The sequence below is a fragment of the Rhipicephalus microplus genome, chromosome 2 (assembly GCF_043290135.1).
Source record: "Rhipicephalus microplus isolate Deutch F79 chromosome 2, USDA_Rmic, whole genome shotgun sequence".
Taxonomy (NCBI): Eukaryota; Metazoa; Arthropoda; class Arachnida; order Ixodida; family Ixodidae; genus Rhipicephalus; species Rhipicephalus microplus.
The window spans coordinates 263,559,972-263,584,618 of record NC_134701.1 but is presented as its reverse complement, the minus strand read 5'-3'; the positions used below and the strand labels follow the sequence as shown (position 1 = coordinate 263,584,618).

At 49.3% G+C, this 24,647-nt stretch overlaps 1 protein-coding gene across 1 annotated transcript in view; it reads right to left on the bottom strand.

Annotated features, from left to right (window-relative positions):
* Positions 1-24,647, bottom strand: part of LOC119170052 (teneurin-m-like) — a 266,382-nt gene that overhangs the window by 22,940 nt on the left and 218,795 nt on the right. The window contains exons 5-12 of the mRNA XM_075885958.1: positions 17,490-17,666; positions 13,558-13,648; positions 6,397-6,608; positions 4,652-5,749; positions 2,738-3,018; positions 2,002-2,116; positions 1,510-1,614; positions 39-233 (exon numbers count right to left, since the gene is read on the bottom strand). Of these exons, the coding sequence (XP_075742073.1) occupies positions 39-233; positions 1,510-1,614; positions 2,002-2,116; positions 2,738-3,018; positions 4,652-5,749; positions 6,397-6,608; positions 13,558-13,648; positions 17,490-17,666 (2,274 nt within the window). The remainder of the gene's footprint in view (positions 1-38; positions 234-1,509; positions 1,615-2,001; positions 2,117-2,737; positions 3,019-4,651; positions 5,750-6,396; positions 6,609-13,557; positions 13,649-17,489; positions 17,667-24,647) is intronic.

The window sequence follows — 24,647 nt, the reverse complement described above, 5'->3', positions numbered from 1 at the left end:
CGCGAGTTGTCAGCGCAAGAAAAAGCCAAGAAACCTACCTTCTTCGCAGTGGACGCCTTTGTAACCGGGAAAGCATCGGCAAACGCCGTCCAGGCAGTCCCCGTGACCCGAACAGTCTGCCACCTCGCACTCGTCTTCGCGCAGCTGGCATTCACGGCCTTTCCAGCCTGGCTGGCAGACACACTCGCCGCTGGTGTACTGACCCCTCCCGCTGCACAGCACCGGGCACACGCCTATGCGAAGGAATAAATGTTTCGTTTGAAAATCGGGGAACAGTTGACATACTCACTGCTTAATGCAACGCTGTCGGAAGCTCGACATTGCTGTGATGGACGACGCACAACATAATCATGACCACTGTTATTGATCTTATGTTTACTATACCAGACGACGGTGCTACTTATTGCGAGAGTGCGTCTAACCACCTCTGCTCTGGCACAACGCAACCCACGTGCCCGAAAACGTCCCAAGTTTATCCAATAACGGCATTAGCTATATAAATTATTGACATAGTTCGCATAATTCACCCGTAACGGTTAGTGGAATTCAGTTTCAATATCAGGAAATGAGGCTTGCAGAATCCACATCATGATATTTCGTTATATCACCACACAAATAAAACTTTGTTGAATAAGAGCCTACGAAGATATATTAATTGACTAGAACGTCACACAACACGTGGAGGTCAAATAATGCGCTATAAAAAAGTCACAGTTTTGCCGCGAAGGCGAAGCAATGTACACGATAGCAACAAATTGGAAGGTCACGCGAAGAATGGCTCGCAGATTTAAACGTGCCCCGCATGTCTCACGCACAAATGACGCATGAAACGTAATCACGGGTACAGATGAACGCGAATAACTTTTGACAAATGGTACAGGCCATGCAAAACGTGCATATCCGCTATCTATAGCTGCGTCTCAAGAAGCTATCTCGGTGGCTATGTATACTCGTGCGCATGTCGTCAAGTGCAGTTCGTGACTGTGGCAGGGATGAATGCACAAAATCAGTTTCACCGAAAAGGTGAAGCAATGAACGTGATAGCGACAAATTGCAATGTTATACGAAGTGAGGCTGGCAGCCAACTCATTAGGATCCGATCTCGCGTGACTCTACAAAACGCTGATGTAAGAGAACACGGCCACTCCATGTACACTCTTGGCACTGTTTTTTAGTGTCGAGAGTGCAGCCCGTATAAGCCCCCGCCTGCTGTAGGGGCACAAGGCGCAAGCAGATTGTTGCCGCGATAGCGCGGCGACCATAAGCGCCCCTTCTTCAACCCTTTCGTTCACCCACGAGATAAGCGCGCGCGCGCCGACGACCGCGGCCAGAAGGCGATGTTCGCTCCGCAGAAAGAGAAGGATAGTGCATCCTTACATGTATGTATATACATACATATGCATATACGTCGATGACGGCGGTGACAATGAAAAAAAAAAACAACAAAAAAAAACAGCCGAGACTGTCCATATAATTGCTATCGCAATATTACACTTCACGGGTACTTACGGTAGGCGCAAGACTCGCCCGCATAGTCCTGGTCACAGTCGCATTTCCCCATGTTGCAGGTTCCATGTCCGTGACAGTCGTAAGGGCAAGGAAGGCTCGATACATCTGGATGGCGGGATAACAAGCAACGAACAGTCTATGCAAACCTCAACCGTGTAGAGAAGCATACGACATTCAACTGGGGCCAATTCAACTTATCGTTTCTTCCCTTGTAGCTTTAAACAACTCCTACCTAATGTCGTAATCAGTTTTGCTCTTATCGACTGTCGATTACGCTAGATTATTTCGCGCAAGTTGGCAGAGAGTGAAGAGCCCACGGTTTCACAACAAACAAGCAAACTGGTCTTTTCAAGCGTAGTAGTCGTACTGGCTCTTATTCAACAATTTTATTGATGTCACATTTCGAGTCCGATTTATTGTTGGGAACACTACGGTATCAAAAGAGCCGAGTGAACGACAACGCTAACGTAAATAAAGATCGCGGTAGCTTACCAGTGGCCACGCTGACGAAGGAGATTTCTTGCTGCTGATCTCCGTCGTTGTAGACTGAAATGTACCAGCGGCCGTGATCCAAGAAGTGTATGAATTCCATGCTGAAGCTCTCCTGCTGTTGAGACGGGTGACGGAAAGAAAAAAAGAAAGGAAAACGAACATGTGAAGCCTAATAAATGTACAGCCCTCGTGCACACTGCCGCGCTTATTAGCCTTGAGAATGAATACGTTTTTAACGTTTTTGTGACAGATTTCTCGCGTGCCGTACAAAATGAGTGTCGCGATTTTACGCTTCAAAAGCACGATATGATTATTAGAGACGCCACAATGTAGGGCTTCGGAGATTTTGACTAGCCGAGGTTTCCAAACGTGCGCCCTAAACCTAATCATACGCAGCTTTCACCTCCATCGTAATGCTGCAGCTGCGACCGAGACTCGATCCCGGTCACGTGCTATAGAGAGAACACGTAGGCGAAAGCGCATATGGTCTCACGACACACTATAAATTGCACTAAGGTTCACGCTAGATTGCAGGATCACCACATTGACTGCCCATCGTGTAATAACCAGCATGCACCACGGCGCGAGATCTTTTGGCTTGGTCAGATTACATGAGGTCTATTTGGGTCCCGTCGCACTTTTAGGCTCTCCCGTGAACGCCCGCACTCCTGTCGGCACCGATCTTGCTTCAAGTGGCTCAATTTTACTTGAAAGTTCAGGTTGGAAAGGTACGCACCTTGGCCGCTTTGCGGTGTCGTCTGTCCCGCGCCGACAGTATTTCTGCGAAGTCGTACCGAGTATGGGTGGGCACGCTGTTCCGACGTCCGTAGATGCCCACACTAGCGCCCGTAGGTAGCGTATAATTGAACTTGACTAGTCCGGGCTCCTGTTGATTGAACTGTACGTTCCAGTGACCATACGAGGCCACCACTTTGCTGTGGCGCTTGCCGATAGACATGTCGGCGAACGACTCGCTGCTGCTCGGCGGCAATGTCTTGGGAGGCAGTAGAGACGGGCCTGTAGGGCATGCAAGCAACTATGTCACGATCCGTGGTATGCCGATTGAAACATTGTTTTCTACATCTGACAGAGTCTTGGGCTGGTTGCTGGTTTAGCACCGACACATCGGCACAGCGCAAATTAAACAATTAAGGACGGGTGAAATGACAAAACACAGGCGCTCTTGATCGGTTCGTGTTCAATCTATGCGGCGCGAACATCCTGGTTTTCACGCCTTCCTTTCACTTAGAAAACATTTCTATATGTCGGTTAAAGACATATCCTGCTTCATCTTCATAAACAGCGTGTGCATAATCAATTTTATCAAAAGCTCCGAATGCACAGATCATGCCTGCGAGGTGATTTATCAGACTACTATTCGGAAGGCCAAATGTCCTACATACAAAAACTATGCAGGAGGCATGCCCAGCGACAGAGCTTGCCAGCTTGGGGTCGCTTTAAGTGTTAGTTGTTTCTTGACTTTACGGTAACTTTGTTCAGAAAAACGTTCACGACTGACTTAGTGCCAAGTAGGAGAAACTCTGTTTCGTGACAAGTTGCAAGTTAGTTTTCAGATTTTGAGTAAATTTTATCGGAAAACTTATGCATCTAATTTTAGCTCTGAGTTGGCCAGTTACTGGTGATGTTAGTGCTTTAGTAATTGATTTTGGTCCTGGTAGGCATTTGGCAGGCAGTACAAAAGCTGCGCACCGAAAAGCATCGAATCACAGTGTAAGGTTCATGCGGAATACAATATTTTGCACATCAGCGAAGGCAGTATTCTTGTAAGCTACAACAAATTTACACGATCGGAATCATTTAAGCTTAGGCATAAAGTGCCTGGTTGCCTGAACGAGAAAACCGACTGCAATAGCACTCTTGGCAACTTACACCAGCGCTCCGTTTTAATACAGGACAAGGTAAAGATAGTATAACACCTGTCCTATCTTTACGTTGTTCTGTATTTCTTTTTCAGTGCTATGATTTCTGCGGCACAATGAGCTAGGAACACACCCAAACTCTCTCTTTTTTGCGCCGTTTCATCCAACCACTGAGATCCCCGAGTACCTGGTGCATGCACATCGGTACGATTTGTTGTAGCTGGTAGCTACCACAATAAAGAAAAACACAAGAAACAGAAATTTAAAGAAAACAGAACAAATACCGCGTTATAAGCATGGCACATATCTGAAAGCACACGACGCGCTTATGTAACGAAGCGCGCAAAAAGCTACCAGCTGACAGTTGCGAGAGAAGGACAAGTGATTAGTAAGTGTACCGTACAACATGATGGCGACGCGCAAGCGTTTCACAAGAGCAAGCGCTGCTCCGGAAAAGCGGACGAAGGCAGAACATACCGATAAGCAGACAAGAAGCGTGAATGGGGTTAGGACCACCGCTGCTGGAGGCGGAAGAGAATGGCGACAAGGACTCAAGCGGAAAATCGCGTAGAACTCGTTGTGCAGAGGCCAGGCAGAAAAGGAAGCGTCTGTGTTCCCTCCGGTTCGATCACAATGGGGCTCGACTCCAAACGCAAGGGCGTCAGGCCTGCAAAGCTTTCGCCCTCTCAAGAGTGCACTAGGCCTGAGCATCTGAAGCAGCCTGGCGAGGGCACTCCCTCTCTCCGGCAAAGCCAAAGGCCTCCACTTACCCAGATCGGGAGGCCACTCGGTGGGCGGGGCGTCAGTGGTAGGGACAGCTTTCGAATGCCCGGAGCCTCTTCCGGCTCCCTTGTCGGTAACGAGCCTAGGGTCTATGTCCGTCTCGATGCTGGCATCATGCTCAATCGAATTCAGGTTAGCAGTGTCCACATCGCTGTCAGTGCGACCGGACGGCGACGGAGACGGGATGTCCGATGCGCCGTTGCCGACGGTTATAAACTCGGAAGCGTCCGCACCAGAGAGTCCCTGTTCGTTCGAAGACTCTTCGCCACTCTCGGAAGATACGGACGACGGAAGGGGCGGAGGAGGGGGAAGTGGAGGCGGCGGGGAGACGCCGCGGCTACCGCTGTCAGCACCCTGTTCGGGAACCTGAAGCCCATCACGCGCGTGCTCAACTACGTTCTTCTCGAGGCCCGTGGTGTCGTCTAAGTCAGAGACCGCGGAATCGATACCACCGTTGCTCATTTCGTTATCGGGTACAGATATGGGTATCTCGTTGCTGGTCGCATTGTGATCGGGGGAACCGAACAAGGCCATGGGTCGCGGCAGTGGAGGCGGAAGTGCTGTGCTGGCATCTACGGTTCCCGACCTCTTAATCGGGAGAGACCTGGACGTCTGCGAGACGTCCTGCCGCGACACCGGAGTGGACGGAGGCGACGGCTTCGAGTGCTCACCGAAAGAGCGCTTACAGACGCAACGCATTCTGCTCACGCGAGTCTCGGGAGGATCCTCGGGGATCACGATCACCGTATCGGCATGGAACTCGGACTCGTGTGCCGGACTACGACTGCCGCGGTTTCGCTGCTGCGGGCTGGGCTCGGATTCGAGAGGATGCCAAATGTGCAGCGGCTCTTCGCCGCTCCCTTCGATTGTGTTAGTGGGCATGTCAGTCGGCAGTGGTGGAGCAAGGGAAAAATGCCCTGTAGCCGCCCTTCGACGGCGCGGTCTGGCACCATCGGGTCTGTAGTCGGTTTTGGGACCGCGGTGGTACGTACTTTTGTAGCCTTCCCCGTCAGCGGACGCTTCCGCGTCGTCGATGACGACGGGACACCGGTGCTGTCCGCCCTGCCAGCTGAGAAAAGGGACTGCTGAAAAATAAAGCAGAAGAAAGAAGCGTGTTACGCGATGACTGAAAATTCTCTGCAGCTTGAGTGACTTGGAAAGCGAATGCCATCGCATTCACTATTTGCACGCGCAAGCATTATTCGACAATGGCGCCTTACCGAGGGCTCGAACAAGCGACTCGACACATGGACTATCGCTGCGTTACATCCCATCCCATCTATCCTGCTCTATCAAAGCTATTCGGTGACATACTGTACCATTATATCTAGAGAATTCCAATTATTTTTATTCAGGGTTAACCAATTTCATCAACTCCACTTCTATCACATTTCATCCATTCTAAGCAACTCATTCCATTCCGACATAGCAATTCCAATACATTAAATCTAATTCCGCAAATTTTATCAATCCATTTAATTCATCCATTTCATCCCAATCCATTTGAGCAGATATGAGAGCCGAGCTCTTTGGCATACCAACGCACCGTGAAAACGCGCAAATAACGCACAGGGACACAGGCAAGTGTCGTCTCACTCGTTGCTTTACCTGTGTGTTATTTTCGCTATTCCGCAATACAATTCATTTCAGGCATCAATTTAAATCGATACTTTCAACTCAGTTAATTTCGTTCCATTCGTTTTGTTCCATCCATGCCGATTGTTCAACCCACCTATGAAGTAGACGAGAGCGATGACCAGAGCCGTACAGAGGACGAAGGCTGCAATGGCGGCGCACTTCCAGGAACACCGCGACGAGAGCGTCTTGCGGAGGTGCATCCGCGAGTGGGGGAAGTGGTGGCCCGGTCCCAGTGGGTGCCGCACGTGGTTGCGGAGCGGCATGCCGCCACCCGCACCACCGGTGGCCGCGCCGCCGTACCCTAGCCTGCGTAGTGGCAACGCACGCCATACTCGAATGTGGCAACACAACGACACCCTCTACAGTACTGAAAATGAGCTTAGCACCTTCTGTTCCAGGTACCCTTGCACCGCGCTATATATATATATTGTTGCGAATGTATTTACTACTTTAGAGTAGAAAAGTACTCCAGCAGTCAAGATGGCAGCCGTTGTGTATTTTCGAACAGCCCAAAACGTCGTCGTCTTCTTCTTCGCACCGCCCGCATAGCTGCATAGCCGCGAACCCGCAACATCGACCTCCGGCGGCGAAAAGCGCCGACCCGGCGCTTGTTAGCAGGTGTTGGACGAGATGTACGGCTTGAGGCGAGCGACGTGGACGATGTCGGAAGATGTGGAAGGTATCGAAGGGTTTAGAGGTGCTATTTCATAGGTAACATCAGTTACCTGCCGTAGCACACGATAAGGTCCGGAATACTTGGGTAGAAGCTTTTCAGCCAGACCAACATGTCGCGACGGAGTCCACAGAAGAACGAGGTCACCTGGACTAAAGTGGATGTCCCGATGGTGGCTGTCATAGCTACGTTTCTGACGGAGCTGCGAGTCCGAAAGGCGCTGGTGGGCAATCTGACGGGCTTTCTCCGCGGTGCTAATAGTGCGGCGAGCATATGCTGTGGACAGGTCGGCAGGGTTGGGTACAAGCGTGTCGAACGGCAATGTCGGGTCTCTTCCATACAAAAGGTAAAAGGGAGAATATCCAGCAGTGTCGTGGCGTGAGCTATTGTAAGCGAAAGTGACAAAGGGTAGCGCAATGTCCCAGTCACGATGATCCGTCGACACGTACATGGCGAGCATGTCAGTGAGTGTGCGATTCAGACGTTCTGTGAGGCCGTTTGTTTGAGGATGGTAGGCCGTCGTAAGCTTGTGCTTGGTTGCACAAGAACGAAGTAGATCGTCAATTACCTTAGATAAAAAGTAGCGACCGCGATCGGTGACCAGTTGACGAGGAGCACCATGATGTAAGATGACGTCTTGAATCAAAAAGTCGGCGACATCTGTAGCGCAGCTGCTTGGAAGAGGTCTCGTAATTGCGAAACGGGTCGAGTAATCTATGGCGACGGCGACCCACCTGTTACCGTCGGTAGAAAGAGGGAAAGGGCCCAGCAGGTCGAGGCCGACACGATAGAAAGGCTCGGCAGGTACGTCGATCGGTTGAAGGAGGCCGGCGGGGTGTACCGCTGGCCTTTTGCGGCGTTGGCACGACTCACAAGACCTAACATAACGTTGTACAGAACGGTAGAGGCCGGGCCAGAAAAAGCGTCGGCGGACACGGTCGTACGTTCTGGCAACACCAAGGTGGCCAGCCGTTGGTACATCATGTAGTTGCTGAAGTACGGTCGAGTGCAAATGAGTGGGTATTACGAGTAGTAGTTCGTTTCCCACATGGTGCATGTTGCGGCGGTATAAAATGCCGTCTATGACAACGAACATGCGAAGCGAACTGTCTGTACAGCCTGTGTTCAGGCGGTCGATTAGCTCGCGTAGGGACACGTCACGCCGTTGCTCACATCCCATGTTGCCGAAAGCAGAGAGCGAGGAAATACAGATGGACGCGTCGTCGGTTACTAGATCTGGAGCGTCAACGGGGTACCGGGAGAGGCAGTCGGCGTCTTGGTGTAAACGGCCAGACTTGTAAACCACTGTGTATGTGAATTCCTGGAGGCGCAGAGCCCAACGAGCAAGGCGCCCCGTTGGATCTTTGAGGGCTGAAAGCCAGCATAGAGCGTGATGGTCAGTGGTAACTGTGAAAGGCCGGCCATATAAATAGGGGCGGAATTTACCAACTGCCCATACAAGCGCCAGGCACTCGCGTTCCGTAATAGAGTAATTGCGTTCGGCAGGAGAAAGGAGCCGGCTGGCATACGCAAGAACTCGATCGTGACCGGATTGACGCTGGGCTAAAACCGCGCCAATACCGTAGCCACTAGCATCAGTGCGGACCTCGGTTGGAGCAGACGGGTCGAAGTGGGCGAGAATCGGTGGCGTGGTCAGAAGTGTTATGAGCTGGGAAAAGGCCGTGCCTTGATCAGGACCCCACTCAAATGGTACATCTTTCTTCAAAAGATCAGTGAGGGGGCGTGCGACCTCTGCGAAGTTTCTGACAAATCGTCGGAAATATGAGCATAGGCCCACAAAACTTCGAACGTCCTTGACACAAGTCGGTACAGGAAAATCCAGGACAGCTCGGACTTTGTCGGGATCGGGGCGGATGCCGGAGGAGTCAACGAGATGCCCTAGAATAGTAACTTGGCGATGCCCAAAATGGCATTTCGAAGAATTAAGTTGGAGCCCAGCCTCTCGAAATACTGAAAGAATTGAGGAAAGGCGCTCGAGGTGAGACTTAAAGGTTGGGGCAAACACAATCACGTCGTCCAGATAACACAGGCAGATAGACCATTTAAAGCTGCGCAAAAGCGTGTCCATCATCCGCTCGAACGTTGCCGGCGCATTGCACAAGCCAAACGGCATTACCTTGAATTGGTAGAGACCGTCGGGCGTTACAAAGGCGGTCTTCTCCCGGTCGAGGTCGTCCACGGCGATCTGCCAGTAACCGGAGCGTAAGTCTATCGAAGAAAAATAGGTTGCGCCATGAAGGCAGTCCAGGGCATCATCAATACGAGGTAACGGGTAGACATCCCTTTTGGTGACCTTGTTTAAATGCCGATAGTCCACGCAGAAACGCCAGGTATTGTCCTTCTTTTTAACTAAGACTACAGGGGACGCCCACGGACTCGATGAGGGCTCTATGATGCCTTTTGTGAGCATCTTATTCACCTCCTGTTGGATAACTTGGCGCTCTGATGGTGACACTCGATAGGGACGCCTGTGAATTGGAGCTGCATCACCGGTATTAATGCGATGTTTGACTTGCGATGTTTGACCTATGGGCCTACCGTCAAAGTCAAATATGTCCGAATAGCTCGTGAGAAGATCAGTGAGGCCTTTGACCTGAGACGGCAACAGGTCTGAGGCAATCATCTTAGTTACATTGTTGAGCCGTGTAGAGTTGGCTGCGTCGGTGCTATGCGGGTTCGGCGAGGCGACTGTGGCCAGTTCACGTGACACTGATGAGATCTGGCACTCGTGTGACGGTGAAAGAGTGGCGAGAACAATGCCTTGTGGTAGGATTTGAGGGCTGAGTCCGAAGTTCAGAAGAGGAAGGCACGTCTTGTTCGCTGTGACAGTTAATATGGTGTACGGGGAGGAAACGTTGCGGGCCAGTAAAACACCAGGAGAGGGAAAGACCACGTAATCCCCATCCGGAACACTGGGATATGGTTCAACTGTGACACAAGTTAGGGCTTGGGGTGGGAGGCGAACAAACTCAGCGCACGAAAGCTTGTTCTGTACCATCTTCGACTCTTCGGTGGCCGCAGGCAAGTCAAGTTGCACGACGCCGGCTGAGCAGTCAATTACAGCGGAGTGGTCGGACAAAAAATCGAGTCCAAGGATGACGTCATGTGGACAGTGAGCGAGAACATGGAATAGAACGGACGTCTGGCGGTCGGCGAATCTCACACGCGCGGTGCACATTCCGAGCACAGCCGGGGTCGCTCCACTAGCGACACGTACAAATAGGGACTCTGGCGGCGTAAGGACCTTGTTTAATCGTGCACGGAGGTCAGAGCTCAGAATTGAAATATGTGCGCCGGTGTCAATAAGGGCAGTAACAGGAAGGCCATCCACTTCTACATCAAGCAGGTTTTTGTCCGTAGTCAAGGTCAGCAGAGGGTTTTCAGGTCGGGAGTCCAATGCAGCGTCACCTCCGGGAGCTGCATTGCTCAGTTTTCCGAAGAAGGGCGTCCACTAGGGTGGGGCGACGAATAGCGGCGGTGCTGAGGTGACCTGGAGCGACGGTCATGCGGGGACGGCGAACGGCTGGACCGGCGGACTGGCGTCGCAGGAGTGCCATTGTACGGTCCATCGTCACGAGCGCTGTACTGCAGGGGCCGGTGGTTGTCGTCACGTCGATAGCCAGGAAACGACCGAGGTGGATACGTGCGGAAACGACAGTAGCGGGAGATGTGTCCTACACCATGACAATGAAAACATATAGGCTTGTCGTCCTGTGTCCTCCACTGAGCAGGATCACGATAGCGGCGGAATCTTTCTGGTGCAGGAGAAGGCGCTATGGTACTGACCCGAGGTTCCGTCAACGAACATACAGGCTGCAGCCCAACGTTTGCCAGTTCCTCTCTCACGACCTGTTGGATCAACGAGATCGTTGGTCGATCATCAGATGGGCGGGTCAGAAAAGACGGAGACGCGGCCTCGATTTCTCTACGAACGATGCGAACCACACTCTCGTTGTTATGTGGTTGACTGCATGGCGGCTGAAGGTCCTCGCAAGATGACGTAGCGGCCGTGTTCGGAAGACGCAAGAAATTCTTGGCGACCCGGCGACTCTTCAGCTCTTCGAATCGGCGGCACTCTTTGATGATGTCATCAATGGTGGAACAGTCTTTGGAAACCAGTATGTTAAAAGCATCATCTGCAATGCCTTTAAGTAAATGGCTTACTTTGTCTTCCTCGGACATGTTGGGGTCGGCACGATGGCAAAGGGCGAGAACGTCAAGGATGTAGGTGACATATGATTCGGTCGTAGTTTGTGCCCGACCAGAGAGTTCTTTAGAAGCGGCCCGCTGGCGTCCGACGGCCTTACCAAACAGGTCACGAAGCTTCTGTTTGCAAGTATCCCAGCTGGTTATGTCCGCTTCATGAGCCTCGAACCACGCGCCAGCTGTTCCGCAGAGATAGAAGCCAACGTTGGCGAGCATCATCGTAGGGTCCCACCGGTACACTGCTGCAAACCGCTCGAACTTCGGAATCCAGTCGTCAACGTCAACATGGTCGGTGCCGCAGAAGTTGCCAGGGTCGCGCGGTTGCGTCAATACGACCGGCTGTACAGGCTGCGCCGGAGTCGCGGCTGAAACAGGAGCGGCAGAATTGGTTTCTGTTGCCATGGTCGGGCAGTCGAGAACACGTCCGCTTCGAAGTTCCGTCTTGCGTCGTACCCAGCACCTCCACCAAAATGTTGCGAATGTATTTACTACTTTAGAGTAGAAAAGTACTCCAGCAGTCAAGATGGCAGCCGTTGTGTATTTTCGAACAGCCCAAAACGTCGTCGTCTTCTTCTTCGCACCGCCCGCATAGCTGCATAGCCGCGAACCCGCAACAATATATATATATATAGTTATTCCAGGTATTCTGACGAAGGCCGGTCCTACGGCCGAAACATAAAGAAACCTTTCTGTTTTTCGACGTGTGTCTTCTTTTTATTCATATTATTTACCGGCGTCCAAGAATTTATTTCTTGCAATATATATATATATATATATATATATATATATATATATATATATATACACAAACACTACTCTGTCAGCTTTCGTAAGTTTTCGGCCTTGCACAGCGAAGCAGTATCGCAAGAAGCTCCAATATGTACAAGAAAATTTTCAACTAAGGTAACTTGCTTTTTATTTCGGAACTATAATGTCAGCGTTTTGGGCTCTGCAGTTAAAATTTTAAAAAAACCTGAACGGTAGATGATTACTACACGCGAGGGCACAGTACTCGCGAAATACGTCCAAGTGCAAATCAGCGTTCTCTAACAAATGTCAAGTTAAGTCAAGTCGTGTCAGTGTGGTCTCTTTCACACACAGCAGACAATGAAGGTTGGAATTGGAACACTGCTTAGGCTTACGACCAAAAATTTAAAAAAAAAGGTTCATTATGTAAAACATTGCACGTGCTCCACGTAGTTCAATGAGCATGTTATACGAATGAGTCTCAGAATACGGCATAATATTACCAGGGTGGTACCTTTAACAAACTTGTCAGGGAAGGACAGAATTTCGAGCGACAATCCTTCGACGACAAGCGACCACAGCACTCCAATAGCGATCGCAACCGAAAAGGGGTACACGCTAACAAAAAAAAAGGACTTTGCCTCTCTTGTACCACATATATAGGCCACGTATATATCTCTTTAAGCAATCACTTTCTTTATGAGAACCGTGGGGAGCATGACTTTAGAAAAAAAAAAACAGTTAGCGCGTATTTTTAAAAAGATGTATACGTGAGTTATATACGTGGTAAAAGAGTCAAATGACTTTTTTTTTTTTTAGAGTAAGTCGTGCAATGGCACTACAAGTCCGCGTAAATAGGCGATTTGACGTAACCTTATTACCGCAGTTGAAAGCATAAAATGATAACTTAAGTAACTTGTTCCGTAAAGAAAGGGTTAGAGACGAAGAACGGCTGCAGTTCAAAACGCGCGGAGTGATACTGCTATGACCAAACGACTTGGGTACAGAAATAATTTTCGCAGAGTTCACCTGCTACGTATTAAACAGGGGGCATTCGCGCACGTGTGCGAACTCAACGCTTACGTAAGCAGAACGGGTTATAGTATAAAGGACACGCGTCTCTGGTCCTTATGATTATGTCAGTGGGAATACCAGTCATCCTGATGTGTGCTCAAACGCCTCGCATCGAAGCAGCCGCCAGGAGCAGCTGGACTATTGCCAAGTATAACTAAAACATCATGTTTACGCTGCGGTGCTGAACTTCTTGAGCAAACAACCGACGCTACTTGAAAAAAAAAATAAGCGTGAATCGATGGGAATATTTTTTTCTCAAATCTCGAACGTCGATGAAGGGATTATTGAATTCAAACGCATGCAGGGGGGGGGGGGGGTCGTAAGAAAAAAATATATACGTGAGAAAGCCGAGGTGTATCGCTGCTTTTCTTATCCAAACTTTTCCAAGCTTTTCATTTCATGTTTTGTAAAGCTAACAGACGTTGCCTTGGCGTATTCTTTCACAGATAATCTTTGGGAAGCCGCTAACGTGACGTGAAAATAAAGAAAAAAAAATTACAGACGTAGGCGTTCAAACAGAGCTCGCAGACGCACCTGTCCGGATTTGTCTTTGTCTCGTCCTGGATGATGTTTGAAGTCCGAAAGTCTGTTTTGCTTTGCGGAGACCCAGGACCTTTGGTCAAATCTGCAAGAATGAATAAAACGAAAAATGAAGTTTAAACGCGAAACACCGCTTTATAAAACTGCATCAGGACCTAAGATGGGAGGTTAAGAGACAGGTCCTTTCGACAGTAACAACCAAAGGGAATAGGGGAATAATACGTGATACTGCAACGAAAGAAACTCATGGATCAAACAAAAACGACGACTAAGCGTGTTTTTTGCACTGTGGCATTTCGTAATCATGTATCAGCATGCCCAACTCGCCGCTTCAGTGAAGTAATATCACGCCTTCTCATCTTTCAACATGCGTACTTGCGAGTGCGCGCGCCTTTCAAGTTCATTCAAGAGTCGTAAAAGAAACTAACGGAAGGTTGATCATCATTGGTGCATTAGACATCCTTGTCAATACGAAAACTCGCGATCGGAAGTTCTTTACAACACTCTGGCGCGTCTTCAGATTAAAGCCGGCCGCAGGCTGGAGACTGAGGACGCAGCATTTCGCAGATCTGACATCTGCATGACTGCGCCGCAAAATTACGCCTAACGCTCAGTTGTGTACTGCCTAGGCGAGATGCTGTGTTGTACCTGGATTACTGAGTTTTGCGTGTGTGACGGAAAATTGAGAGAAGGGCAGACGCCTCCTTTCACGAAGAAGATCGATGCGACGACGCTGCCGGAACAGCGACCTGGGGCTTCTCCGCTAAGCTTGTCTGTTGTGCAGCGAAGACAGCCGCCGTCGTCGCCAACCAACACAAGATGGAAGCGAAAGGCTTGGGGCGGCTCCTCTTCAAAGATTCATGGAGAGCCATCGGGCGGTGCTGCCTTATCCAAATTCAGAAGCACCGCAGCGTACCACACAGGCCCAGGTCTTGCCGATGTTTCTCTTGCTCCCTCGCTTCGTGTTTTCAAACCGTTCCGCTCGGCCGTTCCTTATTTGTGCTAGAAAATTTTGACGGGTAACCCCCCACCGTCAGCTGGGAAGAGCACATCTTCCACATCTAGGGTTCTTTACATAAACCTTCCTTTCGACGCGAAGAGTAAAATGAAATGAAAGGAAAATTGAACGTCGAGGAAGCGGCGTTACGATAGAGCGTGAGAGAGATAACAAATATAAAGAAAATAGAGACAGCTTATATGTGTGCGGGGGAAATGCCGTCGCCGCCGAGGCACGTATTTCAGGAACGTCTCCCTTTAAACGCGTGGTCGCTGGTCCTTACGGAAGTTTTGAATGTTTAATGTCCGGGACACATAAGTACGTACGCACGCCTTCGTGAGCCGGGATCGTGAGAGGACGGTGTAAACCCAACGCTGCGGACACGGAACTAAACAGCGAATGACAAAGCTTTGCAAAAAAAGATGGCGGGGTTGGGAGCGACAGCAATACAGGAACTGTGAGCATACGGTGCAAAAAACAAAACAAAAAGAAGGCAAGCTTATACTGGAGCTGTAGGAGGCAGTATCGCTGCTTCAGCGTCAGGCGGGTGGTTCGGAGGAGAGCTAGGAGATTAAATGACACTTTTGTGGACTAGCCACAGACAATGAGAGAGGTACAGTGGGCGCCACAAGTTTTTCTTTATATTTTTTACCTGCTGGGCTTTTTTTTTTGGTTTGTTCTCTTGACAATGCGCTTTTATTGCTAAATTCTTCATGATACGCTCTTCCTTTAAGCATATATACTCGCTGTAGTCGGGTTCATGATCGCATTCCGAAAGTGGCCATACACGTAGCTGTGCTGCGGAGGAACGGCCGCCCATAATGGAGAACACTGCGGAGAGGCCTCTTTCGGAAAAAAAAAAAAAACTGCTCGCTCAAGTACGACATAGTCGCACGCACGCTAAAAACAAAATAAAAAAAGTCGATGTTGCAAGATGGCTACAATGAAGAAACAATATAGAGCTCCGCGGCTACCTAAACAACGTGGCAGAGCTACAAAAGAGACGAGCGAACAGGGAAAAAAAAAAAGCCGTTTGAAACAACTTTGCAGGATAGCGAAGAGACACCATTAGTGCTCGTGCCTGCGATATTCCGCCTAGCGACGCTGCTGTCATTTTTGTTCTCTTGTCTTTTGTTCTTCTCTTAGTCGCGGACATCCTGCCACTACTCTCGTAATTCTACTTTCTCTCTCTTTGAAGTTCAGGAGGTCCGGAGCAAAAGTCGAGGCGCAAGGGGCCATTATCCGCGTGGTTGATGCCGCCTGCTCGGCGGGTTTCAAACCCCGCTGAGCAAAACTCTGAGCGCGCGAGCCGCGGGCAGCAGCGACTGCGGCGCAGCCACTGTAAATTCGTTTCTCCCTCTCCCCCCCTCCTTTATTTTTTGCGTACAAGCGGATTTTTAAATTTCTTTTATAGGTTTTCATATTCCTCCGGGGGCTCACGCACGGAAGGGAAGTTACTGTGGGTGAATGCGCATGCCAGTGTAGAATGGTTTTCGCGGCTGTGGTGGCCATTGTTTAGCTGAGGCGTTTGGAACGCTCTCGAGGATCGGATGAGTGGAGCCATAGGATGTAGCAGGGGCCTGCTCGCCAGAGTGCGTACAATGAAAACATCCCCCCCCCCCCCCCGCCCTGAATAAACAATGAAATGAATCAAGCGTACGTGCTCCACGCCATTGTTCGCACTGTGTGCAATAAAAAGCCTATTTACTTTACAAGTTGGGTTCATTAAGTTAGATTAATGGCCACTAAAGGTGTTCACTGACTGTCGCGCTGTGGAAAAAAAAAAGTGCCGTAGTGTTTCTTGCAGCACCGGTGCACTTGCAAAAGTTCATTAACTAACGTATAGTTGGGGAAAAATAGGGAAAGAGAAGCTGAACACCCTCATCGAAAATTTTCAATTTCGCACGCTTACACACGCAAGCACACGCACACGAATATATATATATATATATATATATATATATATATATATATATATATATATATATATATATATATATATATATATATAGACACACACACAAACCTACAGTGTCGATTTTTATGAAAGGGAACACGCGAACGCATGGCTTGCGCCCTGCGGCAGCTGCTTGTACCGCGTTCAAGGGGGAGCGATAGCAACCACAGCCTCTATTCCCGTCATCTAGTGGCGAGCAAAACAACCGGTCATTGGTGATATGGAACCAGCGGCAAGATAGCAGCCCCGTCCCCCTTCAAGGCGATTACGCCCGGCCTCTCACGTAATTGCACGAAGGGGAAGCGGTTGCTATCTTGCCGCTGGTTCTTTATCACCAGCGGCCGGTTGTTTTGCTCGCCACTAGATGACGGGAAAAGAGGCAGTGGTTGCTATCGTTCCCCCTTAAATGTGGTACAAGCAGCCGCCGCAGGGCGCAAGCCACGCGTTCACGTGTTTCCTTTCAGTATAACAAACAGTCAATCATTGGAAACTTTTTTTCATCCCTGCTCGAATGTTATTTATTGTCTTCAGAATTGACGAACTCTGTTTTTTTCTTGTCCACTGTTTGAAGTGTCACTATTCTTTTTTTCAGTACTAGTTGGAATTGATGTCCTATGCTACTGAATGTATTTTAGTGGTACTGATGTAGTCATCAAATGTATTTCTGTCGGCTTTGTCTCACTCGTTATTATAATAATTTATTGAGTACCCTCTGTATAAATCTTGCCCTTTCACAATGTATGTGCCCTTCCTGCAATAATCCCCAATTGGGATTGGCAGTATATGTAAATAAATAAATAAATAAATAAATAAATAAATAAATAAATAAATAAAAATTGACACTGTACATTAGCAATTTCGTGTATTCATATTGACCAAAAAATACACACACACAAAATGCCTGTTCCTTCTTTCATTTTTAACAGTGTCATCCGCCATTGGGTGAGAGGAGAGGGAGAGACACCAACTGACCGCTGGGAATGAAGAGTGATCCCGAGGGCGTCCGTGCCAGGCAGGAGGTGGGTTCGTACTCGGCGGGGTCCTGGTCCTGCGCGAGCATGGACTGCGGCGCCGTGGCCGCGGGTGGCCGGCCGCCGCCGCCGCCTGTCCGGCCCATGGACAGGTTGCGGGGCGGGATGGCCGGAATGCCTGCGTTGTCAATTAACACCCACGGTGGTCGTCACAACTCTAAGAATTCGATAACACTTTTCACTGACTTAAACATCGCGAAGATTGGTTAAGCCGCGCAGGTGGTGGCGTTGTATTGCTGTCTCAGTGCATGACATTGCACGCAACGCTTAGTTGATCGGAGGTGATTAGGGGCCCTTGCCTGACTCATGTTCCTCAGCTAGGATTAACTCGACAAGAGACAAACCTTAGAGTTGGTTTGAACTTCTAAGGTTTGGGTTCATTGGCACATTCCTCATCATCATGAGCATATTTTCTCTCTTTTCTTTGCCTTTCCCCTCCCTTTTTCTTATGGTGAGTAGCAGGCCAGACAATAGATTCAGCCCAACCTCTCCACTTTTTTTGCCACTTTAAGCACTTATCTCTCTCTCTCTCTCTCTTTCTCATTTTTAGTGATAAGGAGGTTAGTGGTGGAGCTTGTCCAATATCTGCGGCACATACCCGCTAGAGGCTGCTTAGCACATACCCGTTAGGCTTGCTATAAATGGCTTATTTTTTTAGTGTACCGGAGTTGAGCAGTGGGGCTTGCCTTTTCTTGTGATACATATTCAGTCGGAACAGCGTTACGCTTCTACGAATTAGCCTCAAGCTTTAAACAGCCTTGCTATTGATAGTATAGCCCAACAATGCTACTCTAGGCTTGCCCAGCACCACCATGTTGTATAATTCTAGAGTTATGGTTCACAGTGACAATAAATCTGATGGCGCAATGAACGTGACGCCAAATTCAGCGTAATTGTCGATTACTATCAAAAGGCAGCACTTTGAGCGAATCTGACAGGCATTAGCCACCACCTGGGCTGCTCAAAAAGCTTAGATGATGAGGATTTAGTGATAAGGAGGTTAGTGGTGGAGCTTGTCCAATACCTGCGGCACATACCCCCTAGATGCTGCTTGACACAAAGCTGATGCATGTGGTGGATCGTGAGACTAAAAAACCAAACTGTCAACTTGCGGACAACTCTGAGCTCAGCCGTTAGGATCAGTAATCAATGCAGCCTGTAGCCTCATATCAGGAAGAATGACACGGATAGCGTACGGCTGCATATGAATGACTACTTCACCACGGATACTACCTTACAGGAGAACGAGGCTAGAATATGATTTGTCATCTCGAGCTTAACACGAGTGATTACTGTAGTAATAACTTAGTTTTCCTTTTTGCTTCAAATAAGCTCTATGCTTTAGTTAAGCTCTACCTCTAAAGCCACCCACGGTTACGCTTTCGGCAACCTGGTAGATGAACAATACGCAAAGAAAAATGTGTTTACGAACAAGCAAAACCTGTTCGTGGCTTCTAAAACGACGTGATCATGGGCGAACGTTCAAATAGGAGTATTGGCGAACATTTCTTTTTCGTGTGTAACGTGGCTATACTTGCACGAGAGGTGTCGCGCACAGCGCGCACGACCGCCGAATGACAAGGAGCGTGCTGGACACCATTTGTCAGACACGGCGACGAAAAAAAAAAATCTAATCGCTCAATGCCGTCGTCACGCACGCTTTCGTTTTGTCACGGGATCGGCAGTTTGATAGAGCCTGGTCCAATGGAGGGAAACGACAACGTGTAGTAAGTCAGAAACAAAAAAAGAGTAAAGAAAAATATCAAACTAAGCTGGAGCTGGTCGTTCTCTCAGCAAATCGGCTTCTCTCTCCCACAGTCTCTTTCTTTCTCTCAAACGCGCGCGCACACGCGAGAACACACTTTTCTCATTTAATCTTTGCGCGCAGACCCCGAAAGCCCGCCTCAACTCAATCGCGAACAACGCCGGATTACCATCTCCACGCGCCGCACACACCAGCACTTCGAATTCGCAGGCGGTAGCAGCAGAAGCAGCACCAATCAAGCTTAAAACAGCGCACCACTTCGAGGGGTCGCGCTTCAAGAGCCGCGAATCAAGCGCTGAAAAAAAAAAAGAAAGAAAACGGAGCTCATACTCGAACGCTGCGCGGCTGCGAAGACCTTTGTTTCTCCGCCGCTTATTTCTTTCGGCACAGTTTTCTTTCATTTCCCGAGTCGCTAGCCGTTGCTTCTTCGTCTAGCCATCCAAAGCCTCTGTGCTCGGCGTGAGATCCACTCCTGACCCCCCCCTCTTCTCTCTATAAGTCTCTCTTTCTCAAGTCCTCAGAGTTGAGGCCGAAGTTTCGATCAGCGCTGCGCTTCGTCTTCTCGATTAATTTCGCCCGGCCTCATCGTGGGCTCTCGAAAGAGATTTTCTGCGACAGCGCCCGCCACGGACTCCTTTTCGGCCGCCTTCTTCACAGCCGGCCGGCACGAAAGCTTGCTTCCGCGAGCCCGCCCACCCACCGCTGCCGCAGGGCCTTCGAGGCATTTCGTCGTCTCCTAAACGTACCGCGAGACGTGAACGCTCAGCGATATTTCGTCTCCGGGGCGCTGAACTTTGTTCGGTAGCGCAGCAGTCGCACTCTTCGTTGGACTTCGCGTCACGCTGGGCACGATGTACGATAGACGAGAAGAAACAAAATGAATTAGCACCGAAATAACTCGGAGGCACAGAACAAAAGATGATGACCAAGAGGAATAAGAGGAGCCCCGGAGCTTTGAGAAAAACCGGGCGCGGAACACGGTGAAGACTGTATGCATGATGATTTACAACTCTTGGAGGGCGAGTACAATCCATCTAAAAGTACTTTTTTTTATTCATTCGCTTAAGTTTTCTGCTTATTTTCAGACACCAGCAAAGAACGAATAGAAAATTGCCGTTGAAAATAATTGCGGTAAGGGCTGGCCGGTAAGGTGGTGTGGTAATACCCAAGAAGAATAAAATACAAAAGAAGGGTGTACAGTGTGCACAAGGAATTTTTGAGCGGGGAGGAATCGCAGCATGATAATGGACAATTCAGAAGCTCCGCGACTACAGAAAGGTTTGTTCGATCGCTGCTCAACTCACGTAGCCGAAAGAGGGACCCAAGACCGTAGCAGAACTGCCCAATAGAGAGCTGGAAAATCTTGCATGCTATTTTGTGCTTTGGATTCCGTTTTGTTTTCTGTCGATGAAATCTGATGAAACAAAACACACAAAGACACATCGCGAGAATTGCGCCCCTTGCAAGCCCCACGAAGGCTTATTAGGGCAGTTAGATCGTTCAGTGCAACTACTGAAGCGTCGAAACACGTATATTATGCGCTAACAGTGCCCGAAGCGATAACGCGAAAATCGTGGAAAAGTTTTATAATGGGGATCTCAAATGAAACCCTGTGAAGGATAACATGATTACGTGACCACCAGGTAAGAAACTTCTAAGTTTATACCAGCTGTATGTTTCAAATGAAAAAAAAAATGGCTGCCTTGAGACACAGATATAACCACGGTACAATATTATTTGTCGCTGTTAAACTTCCCGACAAATGAAATATGCACAATTTTCTTCTCACATTCGTTCAAGTCCGCTGAATATAAGGAATATAGGCGATGGTAAATGCTCTTTTTAGACACCAAATGTCCTTATTGCACCCGATATTTAGCCATACAATTATAAGCCAACGCCAACCTTATCGATGGTTCTTTGCTATCATAGCTTTGATACAGTAGATCAAGGGAGATCGTGTCGCGTGCTATACTGGCCCTGCAGATGATTAGGTGTTTCGAAAGTATCAGATAAATGACACTATATTGCCCGTTGATAAATGACAACGAAGAAACAATTCATCAAAAAAGATTTAACATGTTTCCCATTCTTTGTCTCGATCCAATTTCTTTCGGCGTTTTGTTCACGGTAAGAGGCTGTTTTCTTCGTTAGTTTCCGACGCATGTTTCCCGTTCAACCCAAACTAGTTTGTGTCGGTTTCTCGCATGATCGAACTTGCTTCGGCTACGTATAGCCCGGAACTATACGTAGTTATGTGTCAAACTTCTCTTCTGATGGGAACAACCGACAATGTTGTAGTTTTTCTATGTAAAATTCCCGCGTCGCCTTGTTTCGCTGCCTTACAGATTCGTGCCTTCAGGGTCACCTTATTGCCTAACACTATGAACGCAACCCGATGCCCTTAGAAGGCAGGCGTCCGTAGGCTCTCCAAATGAGCCTTGCCACCTGTCGCAGAAGGGAGGAGGCAGTGCGTCCAAGTCATGTCAGTTCAGTTGCCAGCCGGCAGCTGCTGGCACCGGTTTCGCTTTGCAACGCAAGAACAACCGACAGACGTCGTTGTAATCGGCTCAGGCGTGCGCCCAATCCCCCCTACCCTGCGAACCCGTTTCCTAGGATGTCGTGCGGGCTGTGCAGGAGAGCCCGACGCGCGAGCAGTTTCGTGACTACAACGCGAGCGTGGCGCTGACACGCACCGGCTGAGCCGGACAAGCCCGTAATCTCCGCGACGCATTTACCTAACAGCGTAATTAAGAAAAGACGCCCGGCTCGCGAGCTCACCAGGGCACGTCCAAAACAGGGATACAACCGACCATCCGGCCCTGGCAACAGCGCCGCAGCCGCTTCAGCAGCTGCCTTGCCTGCCTGCACACCCTTCCGACGAGCGCGCCTTTCCATCACGAGCGCGCGTACTTGCGCTGACGGGACAGAAACAAAAGATGAGAGGAGAAAAAAAAATTGGGGCACGCAGTGGTGAGGGCGTCCCACGAGCGAAAGTGGCATCTGCTGCCTGCGGTGCAGTGCAGCCACCGCCGCAGGAGAACTCTTCCGCGGCACGCGAGAGGGATAGCGAGTGCGGAAGCTGCTTGACTCAAGAGAGAGAGAGAAAGAGAGAGAGAGAGAAGGGGAGAATCTGTGCGGGGTGCCTACTCTTTCGGTACAAGAGTGTCCGGACCATGTGTCACGTCCAGGTTCACCCGGCGAGTTGCATGGTGTAGGGCCGTCGTCACATCAAGGACAGCGTCTCGCGCTCTTTCGCGGCGCGCTTCCTGCCCGTTGATGTTGGCGCACGAACTCGTATAGTCTCTTAGTCGCAATCGCGAACCGCAACACATGGTTCACAGTCAAAATGCGAATGGTTACAATAACTGTATGTAAAACATGTTCATGGCCTGATAGATGAAAAAAGGGGAGAGAGAAAGACAGAGAAGCGGGCGTCATATGCACTGTTCCCGCGTATTCGAAATTAGTGTTGCTCGACGCCGTGAAAACAAAGGTTCTCAACCCCTTTTCATTTTCCGAGGGTTAAAAGTCACAATGTATACTCGACGCTGTGCGCTAAACTATATTAATATTGGTGTCACACAATATTTCCGACCGACCGACCGACCGCGCCGTCTTTCGGCCATGATAAAAGGTCAAAGTGTGACGTTTATACCTTTAGTGGAAAGTCTCAATAACCCTTACCTTGTGTCGAAGAATTCACTTTGTAAATATCTGCACCCGGAGCAATTAAGCACAACTTGGCTGAATCGTGAGATCACGAAGCGAGTGCTGGGAAACGCTTTTTCGGTAAAAGCAAATAATAAATATTGAACTTAATGACAATTCAAAGCCCTGCCTCCATTTGTCAACCTCAATCATGCACGGAGAACGTAAGTACGCATTCCGACTTTTGCGGCATATATGTATATTTACTTCAACACAATGCAACACAACGGTAGTATCCAGTCACTAATCGCATATTCCAAATGTGACATTAATCCCTAAACGGCGATCTTGCCCGACATCTTTGAATATAACAATAGTGCTCAGGGATACCAGTTCCTAAACTGCGAAGGTACGCATCATGCGGCGCACCCAGAAATTTTTGCGGCGCTTCATGCATTTTCGATTTCGCAATGGTCGAGAGCCAGAAGTTCTTAAGCTGCGCTATTTAGGTATATTTTAGATTTTTTTACTAAAATTTTAAAATAGATTCTTAAGCGCCCCATTCTACCTAATTATAACGCCGGAAAATAGGAGTGGTAGTTTCCTACTAAAGCCATTATTACGAGCATAAGCACGCGTTAAGAGAAAAGACAAAACAAAATGAAAGAAAGTAGGAAGTTTGCGAAGCGAGTGGCACTTTCCAGGAAGAACACGACACTCTAGCGTTTCGTAACAGCGACCGCGAAGCGCGGCATCCCTTCGAACAAAAGGCAGCACCGCCTCGAAAAACAAAAAACTAAAAAAACACACTCGAATATTTATCATTTCATAAGCGACCGCAAACCGAGTAAAGAACCTTAACGAGCGACGCGAGATCGGATTTCACCATTCTCGAACTGCGACGTATGAAACCGGAAACGACGTGAAAACTGCGAACTTGAAGCCACCTGCCACGTTATAATGCAGTCGCTCGCAAAGCGCGGCTGCCCGTGCTTGAGGAAGCGCAAAAATACAAAAGGCTGCAGGAGTCGCGGCGCTATTCCTAACAGAGCGCGAACACCGCCATGAAACGCCAGCGCTGCGATAGCGAGGGCGGGTTCATATGCGCGTTGCTGCTTAACCCCGGAGCGAAAGCTGACGCCACACCCGGCACTCCTTGCCTTGGGGGTGTGCTAAGATAATTACACCCCTGGTGCAGAGAGAGCTAATGATGGCATGGATGCCCCTTCACCCTCCGCCTCTTCTCTATTTCCTTACTAAGCATATACGGTGCGCAATTAGGCGGATTACGAGGGACTAAGGGGTCGAGTGTATACCGGGGCAGCCAGCCTCCAGAGGGCTCCGTGCCCGCCGGTTATGCGATAATACCAAGACGTCGTAATTGTCAGTGCCGCAAGTCTCTTATACGACCCTGCCCGAAAACTCCAGCGCCCGGCCCTAACGCTGATCTCACCGTGCGCTTGCTTGTGCTGAGTTAGCGCGCAGCCGGTCACTGTTAGCACGAAAGAGCGCAAGCACAGAAGCACGCACACACACACACACACACACACACACACACACACGCACACGCACACGCACACGCACACGCACACGCACACGCACACGCACACGCACACGCACACGCACACGCACACGCACACGCACACGCACACGCACACACACACGCACGCACACACACACACA